This window comes from Haliotis rubra, unplaced genomic scaffold, assembly GCF_003918875.1.
Source record: "Haliotis rubra isolate DU_JTF1 unplaced genomic scaffold, ASM391887v1 Scf1281, whole genome shotgun sequence".
Lineage (NCBI taxonomy): Eukaryota > Metazoa > Mollusca > Gastropoda > Lepetellida > Haliotidae > Haliotis > Haliotis rubra.
Window position 1 is genome coordinate 29927 of NW_025765205.1, and position 21844 is coordinate 51770.

Below are 21844 nucleotides of genomic sequence, written 5' to 3' on the forward strand. Positions count from 1 at the left end.
TGGAAACGTCCAAACCTATTTATATAGCCAATAGCGAAATGGCTGATCCTCTCAGACATTTCATGAAATGTCTGAAATTTTTAGTCTTTTCACAAAATGACTGATTTCACACAATCTGACTGTAACATATACACTGTCATCTGTATTCAGCACATACATTAGTAGCACACCATTAATATGGTGTCATGGTCTAACCAACATCAAGACAAAACACCCATTCACTTACAGAATTTTTATTAAAATTCCTCAACAAGCTTTTTCAGATTGTTTGAATGTTTTTAATTTTTTAACAAAATCTATCAATATACTGTTACTGATCTGTTTTCGTACATAAGCTTGTACAAATGTGACAGTTTATCTAAAATCGGAGGTGAACCAAGCATGGCTGTCGTTAGCAGCGGACTGAATCCAAGCGGTACAAGAAGCTTGAATGGTTTGTGTTCAGATCAACAAAAGATTGTACATTCACTGCATGTCTTGAATAGCTACAAAATACAATCTGTATATTATCAGCAGTAATCTGTTGTGACACGACTGTATAATTACTGACTCACAAAACAATAGATACACAATCAGCCAGTGGGCAACCTCAGCCTTGTTGACAGTTCACTACTGACCTATGGGATAAATACATTGTAAACAATCAGCCAATCAGCCAGCAGCACCAAGCATGTGACAGAACACAAGTACCAATGAGGAAGCACACTGACACATTTCTGCCAATCAGAAGCACTCATGCTGTGAGTGACCTCTATTGACCTGCTATAACTGTCCATATATGACATGGCAAAACATTCAGCCAATCAGCAGCACCCATCCCATGAGTGACAAGACACTATTTGGTAGTTAGATATACAGACAGTAATTAGAGTATACAATGTAAGTAACTATGTTATAAAGCTGTAGCTGTGGTATAAAACATAATCTACACAATGAGCCAGTACTGAGCATGCATTAACAGCAATAGTGTAACCAGACCAATGAAGCATGTGCAAAGATGCAAAACTGTACAGACAAAGGTCATCACGAACCTTGTGTAACAGGACGCTATTTGAACATGAATGACTAAATACACATGAAGTGATAATGAAGAACACAGGAACTGATGATGTCACAACCACACAGGCACATTCAGGTCACTCGCTCACAAAATAGTCTCTAGCACACAAAATCTCTCCCCTTCCTGCCCCACCCCAAACCCTACCCCACCCCTACCCTACAACAAATATCACAAGGACTGTAAACTGACAAGACAGTGGTAGTTATGTGACACTATTCTGGTTTTCAGTTTGTGACTCTGACAAAAATAAGACGACCTTTCATAAATATTTAAATAAATCATTAAAAATATAATAAAATATTAAGTTATTATTTTTAATTTATCGTCTATGTCAAAAGATGTGGAACGCCCAAATGAACATGATTTCAATTCCTGCAGCTCTAACTCCCAAATATTTAACAATATGTGAAGAAATGGCAAACAAATAAACAATTTGCAGTGAGCTAGATCCATACTTAAGATCCATGGAAGTATAAAATAACTAGAAGGGGCCCTCACTATCACTTCAGTCATCCGCCCAACATACTCTAAACTCATTCATTTCACTGACGGCAAAGTGATGTGTTTGCAAACATATCATGTAACACTGTACAAGAAAGAAGACTTAGTTACCATGGTTACAGAAATCACTACTTCTAATTAAAGAGTATTGGGATGGTGTGTATATTTCACTGAGGTATGTAGAAAGTGCCGAGCATGTGCAAATGTACACATAACATGGGTGTGTATGCATTTGAATGTGTGAGCATGGCAAATATTTGTCACTGATTTAAAAGTCTTATTTCTATAATGTTTATGTAACTGATCTATCACATAGTACAAAATCAATACATGACTGTTTCTTGTTACCATTCCAAAGGCAAATCAAACTGTTTGTTTTCATGTGTAAGGCTTTTCACAATAGACTCTGTTTGTTGTGAATAAATTGTATACATTGTTTGCTTGTGATAGAAACGTGTGATCTGCAATGGAAGCCTAGCTGTGATAGTGATGTAATACTGATAGTTCTACTGATAGTTCTACTGATATACGTAAATCCCTACTGCCTTGTGTCATACACAACAATCATCAAGCACCACCTTTAACCTAGTACAACTGAATGACATTAAGTCCTACAATAACTCTGTGTAATACCCTGCCACTTTGTTCAACCATATTGCAGGATGTACAACCACGTGGCACCAAGTAATGCCATAAAGCACCAGCTTTAACCTGAGTCTGTGTACAGTCCCTGAACCACATTATTTTCCCTTCAACCACCATCTGCAGGTAAAGCCCAGTAAATACTAAAGCAAGTCTAGATTTCTCTGGCACCTGTATGGGCTAATGCAATTTAAAGCACATGTTGTTACTATTAATATATATTGTGACTGTGTAAGCATTAGTCTACTACCTGTGTAACCTTGTGTACTACTTCTTGGTATCAAGTACTTCAATAACATTGTGTAATACCCTGCCACTTTGTTCAACCATGTTGTAGGATGAACAACCATTTGCCACCATGTAAAGCCAAACAGTATCATGTTGTACTACCATGTTGTCCTGTTGTGTATGTCATGTATCATGTTGTGTCATTGTGTACTTCCATGTTGTGTCCTGTTGTATTATGTGATAATGTGTAACAATGTGGCATGTGTGTACTACCATGTTGTGTCCTGTTGTATTATGTGATAATGTGTAACAATGTGTCATTGTGTACTACCATGTTGTGTCCTGTTGTATTATGTGATAATGTGTAACAATGTGGCATTGTGTACTTCCATGTGTGTCCTGTTGTATTATGTGATATGTGTAATGTGTAATGATGTGTCATTGTGTACTACCATGTTGTGTCCTGTTGTATTATTGTGTAACAATGTGTCATTGTCCATGTTGTGTCCTGTTGTATTATGTGATAATGTGTAACAATGTGTCATTGTGTACTACCATGTTGTGTCCTGTTGTATTATGTGATGTGTAACAATGTGTCATTGTGTACTACCATGTTGTGTCCTGTTGTATTATGTGATAATGTGTAACAATGTGTCATTGTGTACTACCATGTTGTGTCCTGTTGTATTATGTGATAATGTGTAACAATGTGTCATTGTGTACTACCATGTTGTGTCCTGTTGTATTATGTGATAATGTGTAACAATGTGTCATTGTGTACTACCATGTTGTGTCCTGTTGTATTATGTGATAATGTGTAACAATGTGTCATTGTGTACTACCATGTTGTGTCCTGTTGTATTATGTGATAATGTGTAACAATGTGTCATTGTGTACTACCATGTTGTGTCCTGTGTCCTGTGTGATAATGTGTAACAATGTGTCCATTGTGTACTACAATGTGTCATTGTGTACTACCATGTTGTGTCCTGTTGTATTATGTGATAATGTGTAACAATGTGTCATTGTGTACTACCATGTTGTGTCCTGTTGTATTATGTGATAATGATAACAATGTGGTATTGTGTACTACCATGTTGTGTCCTGTTGTATTATGTGATGATAATGTGTAACAATGTGGCATTGTGTACTACTACCATGTTGTGTCCTGTTGTATTATGTGATAATGTGTAACAATGTGTCATTGTGTACTACCATGTTGTGTCCTGTTGTATTATGTGATAATGTGTAACAATGTGTCATTGTGTACTACCATGTTGTGTCCTGTTGTATTATGTGATAATGTGTAACAATGTGGCATTGTGTACTACCATGTTGTGTCCTGTTGTATTATGTGATAATGTGTAACAATGTGTCATTGTGTACTACCATGTTGTGTCCTGGTGTATTATGTGATAATGTGTAACAATGTGGCATTGTGTACTACCATGTTGTGTCCTGTTGTATTATGTGATAATGTGTAACAATGGGTCATTGTGTACTACTACCATGTTGTGTCCTGTTGTATTATGTGATAATGTGTAACAATGTGGCATTGTGTACTACCATGTTGTATTATGTGATAATGTGTAACAATGTGTCATTGTCTACTACCATGTTGTTATGCACTACCATATGGCATGTGCAACAAAGCAGCACCATGATACTACCATGTGACACAATGTATAACTATGCAAGCATTCAGCATCATGTGCTACCTCTTGACAAATAATGCTACTAAGTGGGATGTTCTTGTTTAGTATTGTGTGCAACATTGTTGCAACAAGTGGTTACTTTAGGTAATGCCAAGTGTTGTCCCAAGTGCTGAAGCCATGTGACCATGGGTCAAGCCATGACACATTATGTCAATGTTCATCACACATTTTCTTGCAGTGTGTAAATGCTCAATTTTATTGATGAGTTAAGAAAGGGACTCTGAACACAAGTCTGATCTTGGAGATTCAATCCAATGTAAGCTGTCAAAGTAGTTGATAGATAATACTTTAACAGTGAGATTAAAGCAACAGTCTTCACTTCCTTAAAACAATACCACAATTTTCAGAACACCACCTTTAAATGAGTTTGACAATATAAGATCAGCCTAAACCAGAAATTATTTTTAATGCCTTTCAAGAAAAAGAAACTGAAATGTGATCACTTGATATTAAATTGAAAAAAATAATTTTTCAAGACAATGTTTTCTTGCATACCAATTTTGCACATTTCTAGTGTCATAGATGAGTTTTAAAGTATTTATATAATTTTCACCACTATCTGACTTCTTATGCCATGTGGAATCTGTCCTGACAGTGGGTATTGTCTAGAACTGTCTTGACATACTGACTGACAACTCTACCCTTTAAAACTAAATGCAACTGTACCCTTTAAAATGAAATGCAGCTGAACAGTGTATACATCAGAGTAATCAAACAATTTTCTCACGGACTCCACCTATTGTCTGATGTTTGGTTCTACAGATGTTTCATACACATAATCATGATAATGGCTTATATGAGGTAAGGCTGTCTTCAATGTGAGATGTATATCATCATTTCACAACACACAAAATTATCAATAACCTCTTGTTCCAGTTCTGTAGATGTACAATCTGATTTTTCTAATCCACTAATCCATCAAAGAACAGCTGGAAAATATTAGTTTCCTTACACATGTTAATGTTCTGGGTATTTTTCTGCTTCAGTCAGTCAAAACTAGCCAGTAAGCAGCTGAGAAGTACCATCAGTTGGCAATACGAGTACTGCACCCCTGACCTTCTCACACAGGTGATATACGATATATTACACACAGCAATATAATGCAATGATACAGTTTCTGAAGAGATTCCAGTAAACAAGTCCAGTGTGTTGTGGAGTTCAAGCAGGTGCTTGTTGAGTGACAGCAGCTTGTGCCAGTTGCAACCATCTAGTAGGATGTGTACTGTCTGCCATCACAATAAACTTGGTAACATGTAAGCCATATATCCGTCTTGGGTCACATTCACATCTAGTTGGTGGTGTGATGCAGCAAGCATGCTGTAAGTGTGTGTAGCAATACCTCTGCCTTTGTTCCATGCATAACAAGTGATCTTACACAACTGCCATATCGCAGGTGGAGTGAGTGGTGATACCACGGATCTGCCCAGTGCTGTAACTGAAGTGACATGACATGTGGTAGTAGGTGATAACCATCATAACTTCCCATCATGTCCCACAGTTGAGGTGGGGATTATATCATGCTATAAACTGCCACTCATGCCATGAACTGCACACCACACATTCTACTGGGATAACCATGCTGACAGACATACATGGAGAGTTAAAGATTAAAATGATAATAGTCATAACTAACAAAATATATTTGTACTGTGTTATCTGTACATCTACGTGTACATATTGTTTGAATTAATTATGTATAATTAACAACTGCTGTCACAATCATGCTACAATTTATGATTTTAGATCCACAATGTAAGTCTATCTACAAGTCTTGCATTGTCTTTGGCAGGATAGAAAGAGAGAAGGTCCTAACATGGTCTATTGGGGCTTTTACACTGTCAACCACACCTGGCACAGATCACTTCAGCTAGGTACGCAGGTGCTACTCAACCACACACCTGTCACAGATCACCTGTACATACCTTCAGCTAGGTACACAGGTGCTTCTTGCTTCAGTGAACCACCACACACCACTCAGATCACCTGTGTATACCTTCAGCTAGGTACACAGGTGCTACTTAAGTCAGTGGTCCACCACACACTTGTCATAGATCACCTGTATATACCTTCAGCTGGGCACACAGGTGCTACTTGCTTCAGTGCACCACCACACACCTGTATCAGATCACCTGTATATACCTTCAGCTAGGTACACAGGTGCTTCTTGCTTCAGTGCACCACCACACACCTGTCACAGATCACCTGTATATACCTTCAGCTAGGTACACAGGTGCTGCTTGCTTCAGTGCACCACCACACACCTGTATACCTTCAGATCACCTGTATATACCTTCAGCTAGGTACACAGGTGCTACTTGCTTCAGTGCACCACCACACACCTGTCACAGATCACCTGTGTATACCTTCAGCTGGGTACACAGGTGCTACTTAAGTCAGTGGTCCACCACACACTTGTCATAGATCACCTGTGTATACCTTCAGCTAGGTACACAGGTGCTACCTAAGTCAGTGCACCACCACACACCTGTCACAGATCACCTGTGTATACCTTCAGCTGGGCACACAGGTGCTACTTAAGTCAGTGGTCCACCACACACCTGTCACAGATCACCTGTATATACCTTCAGCTGGGTACACAGGTGCTACTCCACCACACACTTGTCACAGATCACCTGTATATACCTTCAGCTGAGCACACAGGTGCTACTTGCTTCAGTGCACCACCACACACCTGTATCAGATCACCTGTATATACCTTCAGCTGGGCACACAGGTGCTACTCCACCACACACCTGTATCAGATCACCTGTATATACCTTCAGCTGGGTACACAGGTGCTACTCCACCACACACCTGTCACAGATCACCTGTACCGGTATATACCTTCATCTGGGCACACAAGTGCTACTAGAGTCAGTGGTCCACCACACACACACAGGGTTGTCTCTACATTATAGCCTAGTTAAATCAAATGTGGCTCTGTCAACACAATACATCTTGTGACATAGTGATTCACAGTTCCAGCTGCTTTATCAGAGAGTGACTTAAGGCACAGTAGAAAGAAGATCCTGCACACTGGAAGCCAAAGAGATATAAAGGGCCAATATACAAGTAATCACATCAACAGAATAAATCAACATTCAACAAAGAGTAATGAAAATGAGCAAATCATATGCAAAAGTACGAAAAAATGTCAAAGACAAATTTCACTTTCTCTGAATGCGCACTAGGTTTCAGGCAGGTCATGTATTGTACAGATAAGTATTTGAAACCATGGTTACATGGTAACACGAGAGATATGTGTATCTAATCATGGTTACACAGCGATGTCATACAGGTAAGAGTAGGTAACCATGGTTACATGATGGTACATCTTGAGCTAGCTACCTCTCTATGAAGGTACTATTGACTTCCTGTTGGCATGCCACAATCTCCGACTGGATATATACAAATGGTGGTATATATTACAAAGTCTGTTTTCTGGCCAATTAATATCAGTACTGGTCTTCTAGAATACATATGACTAACATCATAATTATTTAGAAATTACTTTCAAATAATCAGTGTAAGCTCTAACTGGTATCTAAAACAAAATGCTGAGATGCATCAAAACTATAATTATTACAGACTTTGTAAAATTTCAACATTTAAAAAATAGCAAAACATCAAAAATGCTGGATTCCATATCTAAACTAAGGCCAGGGACAATCCAATAAGTTAAAATTTGATTAATAAAACACAATAACGGTAAAGCGAATCATAATCATATGTGCTCCCGATCACAAATACAATCTTGACCAATCAGAACTGTCACGTCAATCCATCTGTCCATCATGACACAATGTCTCCTGTATAGTAGCGTACCCTTCTGACTTCTACAAATACAGCATGTTATCAAATGTGATAGTTACAGCTCCATTTCAAATACAAACACCTTCCATTGTAAATAGTCCATCCAGAATAACCAATACATCAACTTGTCACAAGTCACTTTGAATTTTGGCTTTAGGTGAGCACACACTTCAGATGGCCATCTATGTTTAATATCCACCCGAAATGAGCATCGTCCTTGACAGTGCCAAGGTCACTGCAGCATCAGAGATCGGAGGTTATCATGCAGAATCGTGTCCTTCACATCTTGAAACACATGCTTGATGTTTTCTGTATCAATTGCCGTTGTGAAGTGGTGAAAGAGAGGCTTGCTGCGTTCTCGCCTACGGGAGTCGAACATGTTGAGCAGGAAGGCCTTGACATCTGCTATGGAGTGAGGGTCACCTTGAAACTCGGAAACATATTCCTTAATGCTTACATGTTTAACCTTCTCAGTGAGGAGGTCCATTTTGTTGAGAAAGAGAATAATAGACACATTGCAGAAGGACTTGTTGTTGATGATTGTCTCGAATATGTTACAGGACTCGATGAGGCGATTGGTCTTGCGATCCTCCATAAGGACTTGGTCAAACTCGCTCGACGATGCAAGAAACAAGATGGAGGTGATACCCTCAAAACACTGAAACCATTTCTGGCGTTGTGACCTCTGACCTCCAACATCAATGAACATAAAGGGGATGCCTTTAATCAGAATCTGGTGTTCGTTGATACCTTTGGTGGCCTTCCGGGCATGCAGGATATCCAGCTTGATTGGAATGAAGTTCTGAAAACACAAACATAATATAATAACACATATAGGTTTTGATTGTTTGATTGTATGGTGCTTTTTCATGCTCAAGACTGAACTGTGAGCAGTGAGTATGCTTTGTTTAACATCACTTCATATACAGTAGATAAGCCGAATTTCGAGGACAAAAACTAGATCATAAACATAGGTCCAGATGTGCAAAGAACATGTTTTATTACTAAATAGTGTAACAACAGGATTATCTTCAGTAATCCAGTATCAATTTGTTGATACTCTATTTCCGATGACTGATCATGACGAGAAGATGAACGAAGGTTGGTGCTTCTGCTTATATACAGGACATACCAATCTGATGCTGATATTATGGGTCAAGTTAGGACCTCAGCTTATCAATGAGATCAGCTTATCTACAATAATATACAGATACTAGTTAAACCACAGCATGTCAGCTTAATTATCAAAATACTATCGTCCACTGAAAATACTAAAGATTAGTTCTGTGTGATTGCAGACAAAATACAGGATCAATTGCAATGATGTAATAGAGGTTGAGGATTCGTCAGAAACACAGGTTCCTGGAACACATAAGGGAAGCAACTCTGCCAAGGATGACTGGACCACCTGGACATACAGTTGAATTGAAAGTAGTTTGAAAGAACTTACCTTCTGACTGATCCTGTCCAAATTATTCAAGAAATACATCAAAGAATCACCCTGAAAAAAAAAAAAAAGAAAGTTTAAAATAATTATACTCCCAGCACACATAACAACTCCTAAGCCGTGTATACTCTTCAATAAAACCATTATCCACTTAATTTTCATTTACGTGGCATTCAATTACCAATGACAAATACTAAAAATCCAATAGCATAACACTGTACTTTACCAATTGTTGCCTTTTCAGCATAACGACCTGTATTTATTGGGGGGCGGGGGACAAAATTACCCAATAGAAGGAGTGATTGTGTTGGGTTTAAAGCTGCTTTGAACACTATGCCAGCTATATCAGGGCAGGTCAGTTCTGGGAGGCCACAAACAGAGTGTTTCAGTAAACTTTATAAGACATAACAAATGACACTATTAGAGTTGCTTGCCACTGTAGATCTGTCCATGTTCTTTTATATTGAAAAAATATTTAAAATCTGAAAACATGTATGTTGACAGATTCTATTTATGTGCATTTCTAGACTGCAAGAGGTATCAAAATTAGCACCCAAATTTCACAACTGTGTGCATGGCTGAATAACACATTTGCCAATGCTGACATTCTGGGGGTGATATATGGCTGCTTTTAAACATAAAACCGACCACCCAGCACCTATTCCTCATCAAACTGCAATGAATCGCTCCATCATAGCACTGACAGTAACATAAGCATTTTTAAGGACATAGATTCAAACCCGTAACATATTTTCCAAACATCAACACAAGAAACTGATTTTGCGTATGTGAAGAACTGAATTGGCATATTTGACGTAGTTACACAAAAAGCTCATACAGCATTAAGCTGCAGTGGTACAGGAAGTGTGAGTGCAGGAAGTGAGTGTACTTTGATCTATGGCTAAAGAAGGTTGCATGGTTATGTAAGTCACAGGGGATCTCTACACATGTGTTATTTCACACCGCCTGGGTAAATAACGCTGGACATACAGCAGTTATTGACCGGAGAGGAACACCATCAGCTTATGACCTATATACTGGAGTCTATGATGATGTTTGATGATAAAGGTTAAAGAGTTTTGAAAATGTAAAAATTTGTCTTTTCTCATATCAACAGGAAATACATTCACTGAGGTTACCATGGTTACATACAGGCAGTTTTAAATATACATCCTGTAATCTGTCTACTGCAAGGAAGTAATTTAGTTGGTTTGAGCGTGTTGATCTGGCATTTAGCCATTTCCAACCTGTTTAGGCCAACCATTTCCATTTAGCATGAAGTTTTGCAAATTTAATGAAAATAATCTCATTTTTTCAAAAACTTAAAACATTTACATGTAGGATATCATCTTTTCAGGAGAACATATACTTGCTGACCATTCTTGCGCACCTCTTTCCTGACAACACACAGACAAAAGGTCACATGGTACAAATTCACTTATACATGCCTTATACAAGAAACCAAAAACTGAACAAACAACAAATCGCCCCTTCCAGCCACGGGACACAAGAAAATGGGCTAGTATTAACTTTATGTTTTGAAACAATCCTTCAGTTGCAGGTAAAGACTGATTGCAAATACACTAGCCACAGATCTGTACAAGTATGTAAATTGATCTGGCCTTACAGAGTACAGCCACACAATGGTGGTGAGTTGACAGCCCTCTAACCATTGCAGTAATACTGACAGAAGCTGTCGACACTCTGCAGCCAATGTACACACAGCAAATGGAGGTTGTTTGCCATGTGTCTCCTATATCAACATGGTCTTGACAGAAGAATATCATTTTCCAGTCGTCATGGCCCCACTGATGCAGGAAGCAGATTTCAAATTCATCACACATCATAAAATACTTTAAACAACTTTTGTACTTTCCCAGCACCAGATATAAGGGAAATATCTTCCTGGTCAGCAAATACAGACAAAATTCACACACCAACTCCCTGACCAGCAATGTCCTGCACAACCAGGGCCCCGTTTCACAAAGCTCTCGTAAGCCTAAGGTCTCGTAATTTATCTCGTAGCATTCGCACCTCCTATGTTACAGTATAGGAGATATGACTGCTAGTGCTACGACAAAAATTACGAGATCTTAGGCTTACGAGAACTTTGTGAAACGGGGCCCAGCATCGTTTCCATGACCTCTTTGTCAATCTCCTTTGGTTAATTATTGCATAGCATATCCTGCTGTCATGACTCAACATAATAAAAATACATGTATATCACTTTGATGCATAACTTTCCAGACTTATTTCCGGTGATGTTACTGTGCTGCACTCAGTGCCAATCAACAGCTTTTCACAGATCTTCACAGATCTTCGCAGATGAACATGAGACTGGTGTGAAGTATCTGACAAACGAATCTATTTGTAACTTCCTTCAGTGTGTTTCATCCTCCAACAGTGACATATGAAACAAGTTTCAAACCACATCAAGCAACCATTCAGTTACCTACTATATGTTGTAGCATACGTAACTGTTTAAGCAGGGTTTGAAGTAAAAATAAGTCTGTGAGACCAAGACATTGTAAACTTCCTTGTGGACAATTTCTTTACCATTAGGTAGATAGCAGCTCAGTAACTGTTGTTGTTAGTGAAAATAACATTTAATTCCTCAGCCTGTTACATGTATCTCATATCCAGAGAGGCAGTTGTACAATAATGAGTGGGTGAGTGAGTGAGTTTAGTTTTACGCCGCACTCAGCAATATTCCAGCTATATGGAGGCAGTCTGTAAATAATCGAGTCTGGATCAGACAATCCAGTGATCAACAGCATGAGCATCAATCTGTGCAATTGGGAACCGATGACATGTGTCAACCAAGTCAGCGAGCCTGACCAACCAATCCCGTTAGTCGCCTCTTACGACAAGCATGTGTTACTGAAGATCAATTCTGACCCGGAAATTCATGGGTCCAATAATGAGATATAGGGGTGTCTACCAAAAAGGGGAATATGAAAGCCAATACAAACTGCAACATCTGATTAGCTCTGTGCTCATTTACCATAATTCCAAATACCATAGCTGCTAACATTATTCCCATAACATTAGATGATGACTCCCCAACAATCAGGTCTTGCAAAGACACAGCAGGTTCCATAACATTAGATGATGACTCCCCAACCATCAGGTCTTGCAAAAACACAGCAGGTTCCATAACATTAGATGATGACTCCCCAACCATCAGGTCTTGCAAAGACACAGCAGGTTCCATAACATTAGATGATGACTCCCCAACAATCAGGTCTTGCTAATACACAGCAGGTTCCATAACATTAGATGATGACTCCCCAACCATCAGGTCTTGCAAATACACAGCAGGTTCCATAACATTAGATGATGACTCCCCAACCATCAGGTCTTGCAAATACACAGCAGGTTCCATAACATTAGATGATGACTCCCCAACCATCAGGTCTTGCAAAGACACAGCAGGTTCCATAACATTAGATGATGACTCCCCAACCATCAGGTCTTGCTAATACACACCAGGTTCCATAACATTAGATGATGACTCCCCAACCATCAGGTCTTGCAAATACACAGCAGGTTCCATAACATTAGATGATGACTCCCCAACCATCAGGTCTTGCAAATACACACCAGGTTCCATAACATTAGATGATGACTCCCCAACCATCAGGTCTTGCAAAGACACAGCAGGTTAACAGTAGTTATAAGCACAGCCCAGTGATACGAAACTAAAAATACGAAACTAAAAAATAATCACTCCTGCTTTGTCTGTTACTTCTGTCACTTGAGGTTCATACATTTCATTATAAGGTTTATAGCTATACAGGTTCATATAACAATACTTTGTGTTGATCTGTAGCGCGAGATTATGGCTGGATGTATTGCATTAATACTTTTGTTTCAAATTTTATTAAAAGTTTTCAACTGAAGTATCACTGTTTGTGCTTAATAACGTAGGTTTTACAAACTGTGTGTTTCATGTACATGCTATGGTATTCAAAATGGTATACAAATGCTATGGTATATAAATGTAGAGAATGGATGCAGAAAATCAATTCTCTGCGTCCAGAGAGACGCAAAATATTATTCATTGTACCGACAACACATCTATGGCTTTGCTGCTAAGTGTTTGGTTGTTTCTTTAAGAGCAGTTACGTGTTTCATTTCATCCATCAGTCCACATGATCCAGGACTCATTCCAAGCTTTAAAGAAATTATCAAATGGCACATATCTCTACACTGTTACTTCACAGGACCCTCATATTGTAATCAAGGACCCTTAAAACTAATAATTGGGGGTCCCCAGGATCCCCATGTTTGTGAGTCAAGGTAAAACCCTGGTATTACTAGTTCCCATTCCAAACAAGCCCTTATCCTGTATCACATGTACAGTTAAGCTGTGAGACTACATGTTACTGTATCACTGTTTACTACTTCAAACAACCCGACCTCCTGTAGTATGTACAGTTAAGCTGCGAGAAGTGTACTACATGTTACTGTATCACTGTTTACTACTTCAAACAACCCGACCTCCTGTAGTATGTACAGTTAAGCTGCGAGAAGTGTACTACATGATACTGTATCACAGTTTACTACTTCAAACAACCCGACCTCCTGTAGCATGTACAGTTAAGCTGCGAGAAGTGTACTACATGTTACTGTATCACTGTTTACTACTTCAAACAACCCGACCTCCTGTAGCATGTACAGTTAAGCTGCGAGAAGTGTACTACATGTTACTGTATCACTGTTTACTACTTCAAACAACCCGATCTCCTGTAGCATGTACAGTTAAGCTGCGAGAAGTGTACTACATGATACTGTATCACAGTTTACTACTTCAAACAACCCGACCTCTTGTAGCATGTACAGTTAAGCTGTGAGAAGTGTACTACATGTTACTGTATCACTGTTTACTACTTCAAACAACCCAATCTCCTGTAGCATGCACAGTTAAGCTGAGATAGTGTACTACATGTTACTGTATCACTGTTTACTACTTCAAACAACCCAATCTCCTGTAGCATGTACAGTTAAGCTGAGAGAAGTGTACTACATGTTACTGTATCACTGTTTACTACTTCAAACAACCCGACCTCCTGTAGTATGTACAGTTAAGCTGTGAGACTACATGTTACAGTATCACTGTTTACTACTTCAAACAACCCGACCTCCTGTAGTATGTACAGTTGAGCTGTGAGACTACATGTTACTGTATCACTGTTTACTACTTCAAACAACCCGACCTCCTGTAGTATGTACAGTTAAGCTGCGAGAAGTGTACTACATGTTACTGTATCACTGTTTACTACTTCAAACAACCCGACCTCCTGTAGCATGTACAGTTAAGCTGCGAGAAGTGTACTACATGTTACTGTATCACTGTTTACTACTTCAAACAACCCAATCTCCTGTAGCATGTACAGTTAAGCTGCGAGAAGTGTACTACATGTAACTGCTTCACTGTTTACTACTTCAAACAACCCGACCTCCTGTAGTATGTACAGTTAAGCTGCGAGAAGTGTACTACATGTTACTGCATCACTGTTTACTACTTCAAACAACCCGACCTCCTGTAGCATGTACAGTTAAGCTGCGAGAAGTGTACTACATGTTACTGTATCACTGTTTACTACTTCAAACAACCCGATCTCCTGTAGCATGTACAGTTAAGCTGAGAGAAGTGTACTACATGTTACTGTATCACTGTTTACTACTTCAAACAACCCGACCTCCTGTAGTATGTACAGTTAAGCTGCGAGAAGTGTACTACATGTTACTGTATCACTGTTTACTACTTCAAACAACCCGACCTCCTGTAGCATGTACAGTTAAGCTGCGAGAAGTGTACTACATGTTACTGTATCACTGTTTACTACTTCAAACAACCCGACCTCCTGTAGTATGTACAGTTAAGCTGCGAAGTGTACTACATGTTACTGTATCACTGTTTACTACTTCAAACAACCCGACCTCCTGTAGCATGTACAGTTAAGCTGCGAGAAGTGTACTACATGTTACTGTATCACTGTTTACTACTTCAAACAACCCGATCTCCTGTAGTATGTACGGTTAAGCTGCGAGAATTGTACTACATGTTACTGTATCACTGTTTACTACTTCAAACAACCCGACCTCCTGTAGTAGGTACAGTTAAGCTGCGAGAAGTGTACTACATGTTACTGTATCACTGTTTACTACTTCAAACAACCCGACCTCCTGTAGCATGTACAGTTAAGCTGCGAGAAGTGTACTACATGTTAATGTATCACTGTTTACTACTTCAAACAACCCGACCTCCTGTAGCATGTACAGTTAAGCTGCAAGAAGTGTACTACATGATACTGTATCACAGTTTACTACTTCAAACAACCCGACCTCCTGTAGTATGTACAGTTAAGCTGTGAGACTACATGTTACTGTATCACTGTTTACTACTTCAAACAACCCGACCTCCTGTAGTATGTACAGTTGAGCTGTGAGACTACATGTTACTGTATCACTGTTTACTACTTCAAACAACCCGACCTCCTGTAGTATGTACAGTTAAGCTCGCGAGAAGTGTACTACATGTTACTGTATCACTGTTTACTACTTCAAACAAACCGACCTCCTGTAGCATGTACAGTTAAGCTGCGAGAAGTGTACTACATGTTACAGTGTATCACTGTTTACTACTTCAAACAACCCGACCTCCTGTAGCATGTACAGAGACTGAGGCATGATACTGTCACTCCACTGGTGTGAATACAAACAACTGTTAAAACTGTGCAACTCCACTCCAGCCTCTCCATCTGTTACCATGGTAATTACATAGGCACTATGGGGTATGCACAGGACTGGTTCTCAGTAACCTGCATGTTAGAGTGATTGAGTGAGTTGGGTTTAATGCCACTAAGAACAGTATGCTAGTTACACAACAGGATGTCAGCTTGATGTGAGAGGAAAGCCCAAAGTGATGCAGGTTTTAGGCATTCAACAGTTCCGTGAAACTCAGGAGTGCTGATAAACAGAAGGGATGCAAGGGAGGTAACTCTGTACTGATGACTGGGCCACCCAAACTGTGAGCCTGTTAGAGCAAACTATACAAGATAACGATTATAATGTGTGAACTGTATGCCATATCATATGGAATGAAAAGCTCAACCACTTGTTACCCAAAGTAGTGGAGCGGCTAAGATCAATTTTTCATAAGAATTGTGCATTTGATGATAAAAGCACCAAAATCGGTCATCATATAAAGAACATATCTGAAATACTTTCAGATATGGAGGCACCGAAAATTTTGTATTTTGTGCGCATGCGCAGTACATAAACTATGACATACTATTTTCAGCGTTTCCCCTTTCGATCTTTAGTATTGCCATTCATTACACACCTATAATTTTCATAAATAGTGATATACAGGTTCATGAAAAGACAGAAAATACATAATTTTAGAATAATACAAAACATTTTGAAACAATTAACACCCCTCTTCCCAAAATGGCGGCTTGCAGACAGCTTTTTCGACGAACTCTTTGAGAAAATGTGTGCATGCTTGGGATTTATCTGATTACAAATGAATGAAAATGAGCATAATACGTGACAAAAAAATGCAGCACAATAAAATAAGTCTTGGATATGTTTAACAATCAAAATCTATGTGATTATTCCCCAACTTCATGGCTCAAGGGCAAACAAGGGAGATACTTCAGATTGTCTTTCACAAGGGAGCAGTCATATTTTCCGGTACAAATCATACTTAATTGGTTTTATTGTTTAATGGTAGATATCAATTGATTAAATGCAATCACTTATCCTGACTCATACTGATTGCTTATCTGATCTCATTTGCGAATAGTAGTGGAAAATCAAGTGCTTGTGTTCCCCTTCAATAGAAAAAACACATCTCACCCCAACACATTCCAAGCTGCATATTTGCAGCGGATGCACTTGACCAAGCCTGTCACTCTCCACACTCTCATATTAGTGCCAACAGGGTTGGAATCGTATCATGAAGGGCCAACATCAATCTACGATGATAAATACCAGCTAACTTGGATTGCAGACGGGTTACCCATAGCTTCCCCATCGAATGATCGTCCTCCTTCACCTTACCACCAACTGGAGCAACTTTGCAAGTCATCAAGAACCAAAGCTACCAGAATGCAGGGTCTTCCGGCTTGCTCAGCTTGATACTATTATCAGACGAGTCGTCCTGTGCCTCACCATGTCCAGATCCATCAACAAGGGGATGATATCACACTTCAAAGATCCACAGTCCGACAAAGAACGTATGCTTTTGTCCATGGTCATCTAGGAGAAGTGCCAGGAGTCTATCTCCGACCAGATCTGCCCAGCATCGGCGGGACTCACCTTGCTACGTAGACAAGGAAGTATTGGCCAAAGTGGGACCTTCTGGAAGACCCATTCATCACACAAATCTTATTGAATAGATATACATTTGTACCATCCAGTAAACTAGTGTTGGGAATTGGTTAAACTCTCATAATTGATGATTGGTTCATTACTACCGATCAATCATCGAAAATAATTGGTTAGCATCATTTATGAAATTTGTAATGAACATAAAAAAAAGGGAAAGAAATATAGTTCTTTTGGTTTTTTTTGTGCAAATTTTCACATCTTTAAAGGATGACTAGTATGTTAGGAACATAAATTTCTTGGAATCTTTAAGATAAATTCAATCATGACTTAAAACGAGCTTGTAGTGCTTACGAAATGTAACAGACAAAACCAGCCATGTGAAAAATATTGTTAATGAAAACAAGTGTTCCAGAATTGTTTGTGTTCTCGATTATGAGAAATTATGATCGATGGCTTGGTCGTTTAGTCACTACGACCAATCTTCGATTATTTCAATTAATCGGACCACCACTACAGTAAACACGACGCCACCGCTCCACTGTATCTTCCGCAGATACATTATGTAGAAACCCTACAACCCAAGCTCACACATGCGATAGAGTCACTTCTTCCAAAGAAGCAATAAACCTCAAGAGGCACTTTCGACCCAGGATTCTGCTCCCCAATTTTCTTTCGGTTCTCAAGAACAATTTATCAGAAAAATCCAGACTAATATGAAGGCGTTCAACAATGATTACTTATTGAATTCGGAATTGAGTTGAGCGGAATTCTCTACCTTCTACAGCTGAAGCAGATGATAAGAGTATTAAGACAGAACAACTTTCTGGCAAGCATGGATTTAAGGGATGCATATCTGCATATGCCAATCCACCCAGGGTCCAGGAAGTATCTACGATTCCTGTTCAACCATCAAAAACCCAGTGGAGGGTTCTACAGTTTGGCAATTTCATGGCCCGTGCTTATACACATGGGTAACCAAGCCTATCGTGAGCTTCCTTCACCCTTCCTTCAGGGTAATTTGATGCACCTTCTACCTAGACAATGGTATTTAAATCACTTCAACAAGCCGTTAAACTCAACGTCAGTTGAATTACACGCTTACGATTGCTGCCCAACGTCATCGAATCACTCCGCGAAGAGGGGCAGACTGCAACTATGACCCATCCAGAGGTTTCTAGCCTGACTGTTGGTCCAGCAGGACTTCAGACCACAACCACAACATCACCTACCAGAGTATTTCCAGTGGTGGACGATGAAATCAAAGGTCTGTGCAAGGACCTTCTGGGCGAGCTAAGCTTCAACCTGCATCTGTGAGTAGACGCGTCTCTACAGGATTGGGGAGCACACCTCGACACAGATGTAACCTCAGAGCTGTGGTCTCCAGAAGAGAAGCTACTTCACATCAATCACCGAGGTTAGGCAGTTATCCGAGCCATTAACCACTGGGCCCTTCGACTGTCCAATCAGTCATTGAAGACAAGGACAGCCAACTCATCCAGCTAGCGGGCAATCCGGTTCTGAAACTTCCAGATTGGTCAAACCTTCTCACTTATTCTCACATGAAGCAGCAGCATCAAAATCCGAGTGTCTTCGATCTGCACGCATGGAGAAAATCAAGAAGAACTTGACCAGAAGCGGCTATTACAGCAGAGCAGAAGTCTTCCGGTCTCTATGCAGATCTACCTGAAGCCTGTATGATGATAAGTGGAAGAGTCTTAACAAATTGCCAGAAGTAAGGGGATTCCAGCAGATATACAACCTCAGAACCTCAAAGAAGCTCAAGGTTGGGCTCTTAGCACCCATCAGCTCTGTCATCAACATGGTGAAAGCTCCAATTCCATTCTATAGACCTCAGCCTCACCAGATTTGATAAAGGTCCCAATACATCCGTGCATCTTGGCCTCCATTTGGACTTTATTGCCAAAAATCAGCCAGACGGACAGTTTCACATCCCACTATTATCTTCAATACTTGGTGATGAAGATAAGGAAGACTTATCACTGCGTCTGGTCAGAGTCCCACGTATCTATCTATGTTAGTGGTGTTCCGATTAATTGAAATAATCGAAGATTGGTCGAAGTGACCAAACGGCCAACATTTTCTCATAATCGAACACAAACGATTTTGGAACTGCTGTTTTAGTGTTTGAAACACTTGAGCGATGGAACATATCTTCGAAGTTGTCAGGGCCTGAAAACTTGCTTAATTCTTAAACTCACTTCACTAACTGAAAAGTCATGACTGAATATTTCTTGAAGACACCAGAAAGTTTATGTTCATGATATATTACTCAGCACTTTAAAGTTGCACGTTGCATCATGTTATATGTATCTGCAATAACAACCTTGGTAGGAAAAACCTGAAAAAATGGCGCTTAACCAATTTTTTTCAAAGATTGTTCGTTGAAGCAATCATCAATTGTGAGATTTCAACCAATTCCCAACACTAATCTATTAGAGCGAGCACCAGACGTCAGAAGTTAAGGCGACTCTTCATCCCGCTCACGAGAGATGTCACAGCAGAAGTATCCAAATCAACTAGATATCCTTCTGGATGAGATCAGTGATACTTGAGCAAACAGAGATGTAGGCTTAGAACCTCCCTCAGCTTCAAACCCACACGAAGTAAAAGAGCACTATATGGCAACATCTCCTTCCCTACCATCATGGAAGGATGCTTTGGGAATAATTTTTCTTTTATGTTCAATCACTTTTATTTGAGATTATTTGCGAAGAAAAATTCAATTCATGCCATCCCATCAACACATGTACAGCATGTCAAAAGGGCAGCTTACCAGGCAGGTCATGTGTGGGGTCAGTCATTCTTCCACAGCCTGAACTCCCATCTCCAAGTGAGTGATACAGAAGGAAAGTGGACAGTATGTTCCCTACTGGACCGACACTACACCAGAATCTTGTCAGGAGTTGGTGTCGTGTCAGTACAAAGGGATGTAACAAACCGATGCAAGTGCAAACAGTCCTCACTTACATGCACTGGTGCGAGAGCCAGTGTTCATAACATTGACTCAGCTATGTTTTCAAGATGTTTAACCAGTATTTTGGGTCAGAATTTAAAAAAAGTCGTCCCATTATTGTACTGATGGCAGGCCCAAAGCTATAACGGGGAGCCAGAAAAGGCAAAATATTATTTATCTACTGCATCGCTAAATTAAATTATTTTGAGTGCCTCCATATCCTAAAATGTTCACTATGCATCAGTCTATAAATGTGCAAAGTTTCATGCTTTTATCATTAAATGCACATTTTATCTGCTTAGCAGCTCCACTTGTTACCCAAAGCCAGTATATGTGAAATCCATCAAATTGCTGACTTTACAAAATACCTCCCTCATTCGGAACACACTGGTCTGCTGTAAACCCTGATCATTACCCTATTGCTATCCGAGCTTAGTCTCTCACAGCCCTAAATAGGTGGCTCACATCACATGTTAGATGTTTTGTGTATGTATCGTACATAATAATGAAGTAGGGCTTGAATGGATCCAGATTTACTACTCCAGTACCCTTCTCGTTAAAGCCTGACTCAACCAGTAGGTCCTGTTGTTTGGTTTTAAATTTCTGAAAAGGAATTGTTTTACTTGAGCCCTGGCTAATACTGATCATGCATACAGTTAAAGTTTTATCTTCACTCACATGTCAGTCAAAAGTGCATGTGCACTCTAAAATAAATGGTAATATTGGCAACTTTTACTGTTATTGGCAAATACAATACATCATGTGACTAGCCACAGATCAGGTAATCCAAAGGTTACCGGGGTCATATTGTCAACCCCTGACCAGCATTCCCAAGTCACATATCCTAGCTTGACCGGACTTTTACAAACTGCTTGTATGTCTGTCCAATGACACAAAATCTAATCACCAGCCAAAGTGAAATCTCCAGCAGAGATGACAGATGATGCTACACCAATATCAATCAATAGGCAGCAGAAAAGGGACTTGATTAATACTAGCAATTTGTTACAACCTATGAATCTTCCTCTGGAACGGAGGTGACTGCTACAGTGCATTTGGGGGTGTGTTTCAGCATGTTGACTGAAAGGGAAGTGGATCATAATAACATGGTACAGAGAAAC

General features: G+C 39.6%; 1 protein-coding gene and 1 long non-coding RNA gene across 10 annotated transcripts in view; one reads left to right on the top strand and one right to left on the bottom strand.

Moving 5' to 3' along the window:
- Positions 1-4633: 4633 nt before the first annotated feature.
- The window catches only part of LOC124266840 (guanine nucleotide-binding protein subunit alpha-12-like), a 43996-nt gene continuing 26785 nt past the window's right edge, over positions 4634-21844 (bottom strand). Inside the window, exons 2-5 of one of the 8 annotated variants that reach the window (XM_046701645.1) lie at positions 9410-9460; positions 6991-8761; positions 6705-6923; positions 4634-6261 (exon numbers count right to left, since the gene is read on the bottom strand). In XM_046701645.1, the coding sequence (XP_046557601.1) occupies positions 8192-8761; positions 9410-9460 (621 nt within the window). In that variant the 3' untranslated portion in view covers positions 4634-6261; positions 6705-6923; positions 6991-8191. Of the gene's footprint in view, positions 6262-6476; positions 6500-6620; positions 8762-9409; positions 9461-21844 lie in introns of those variants that run through there. The other 7 variants (XM_046701643.1, XM_046701646.1, XM_046701647.1 and 4 more) reach the window with 7 other exon arrangements.
- Positions 6599-6979, top strand: LOC124266841. 2 transcript variants are annotated; one of them, XR_006895871.1, is made up of 3 exons: positions 6599-6673; positions 6747-6807; positions 6942-6979. It is a non-coding gene; the product is annotated as an uncharacterized LOC124266841 (long non-coding RNA). The 2 variants fall into 2 exon arrangements; XR_006895870.1 differs by lacking the exon at positions 6942-6979 and adding an exon at positions 6881-6923.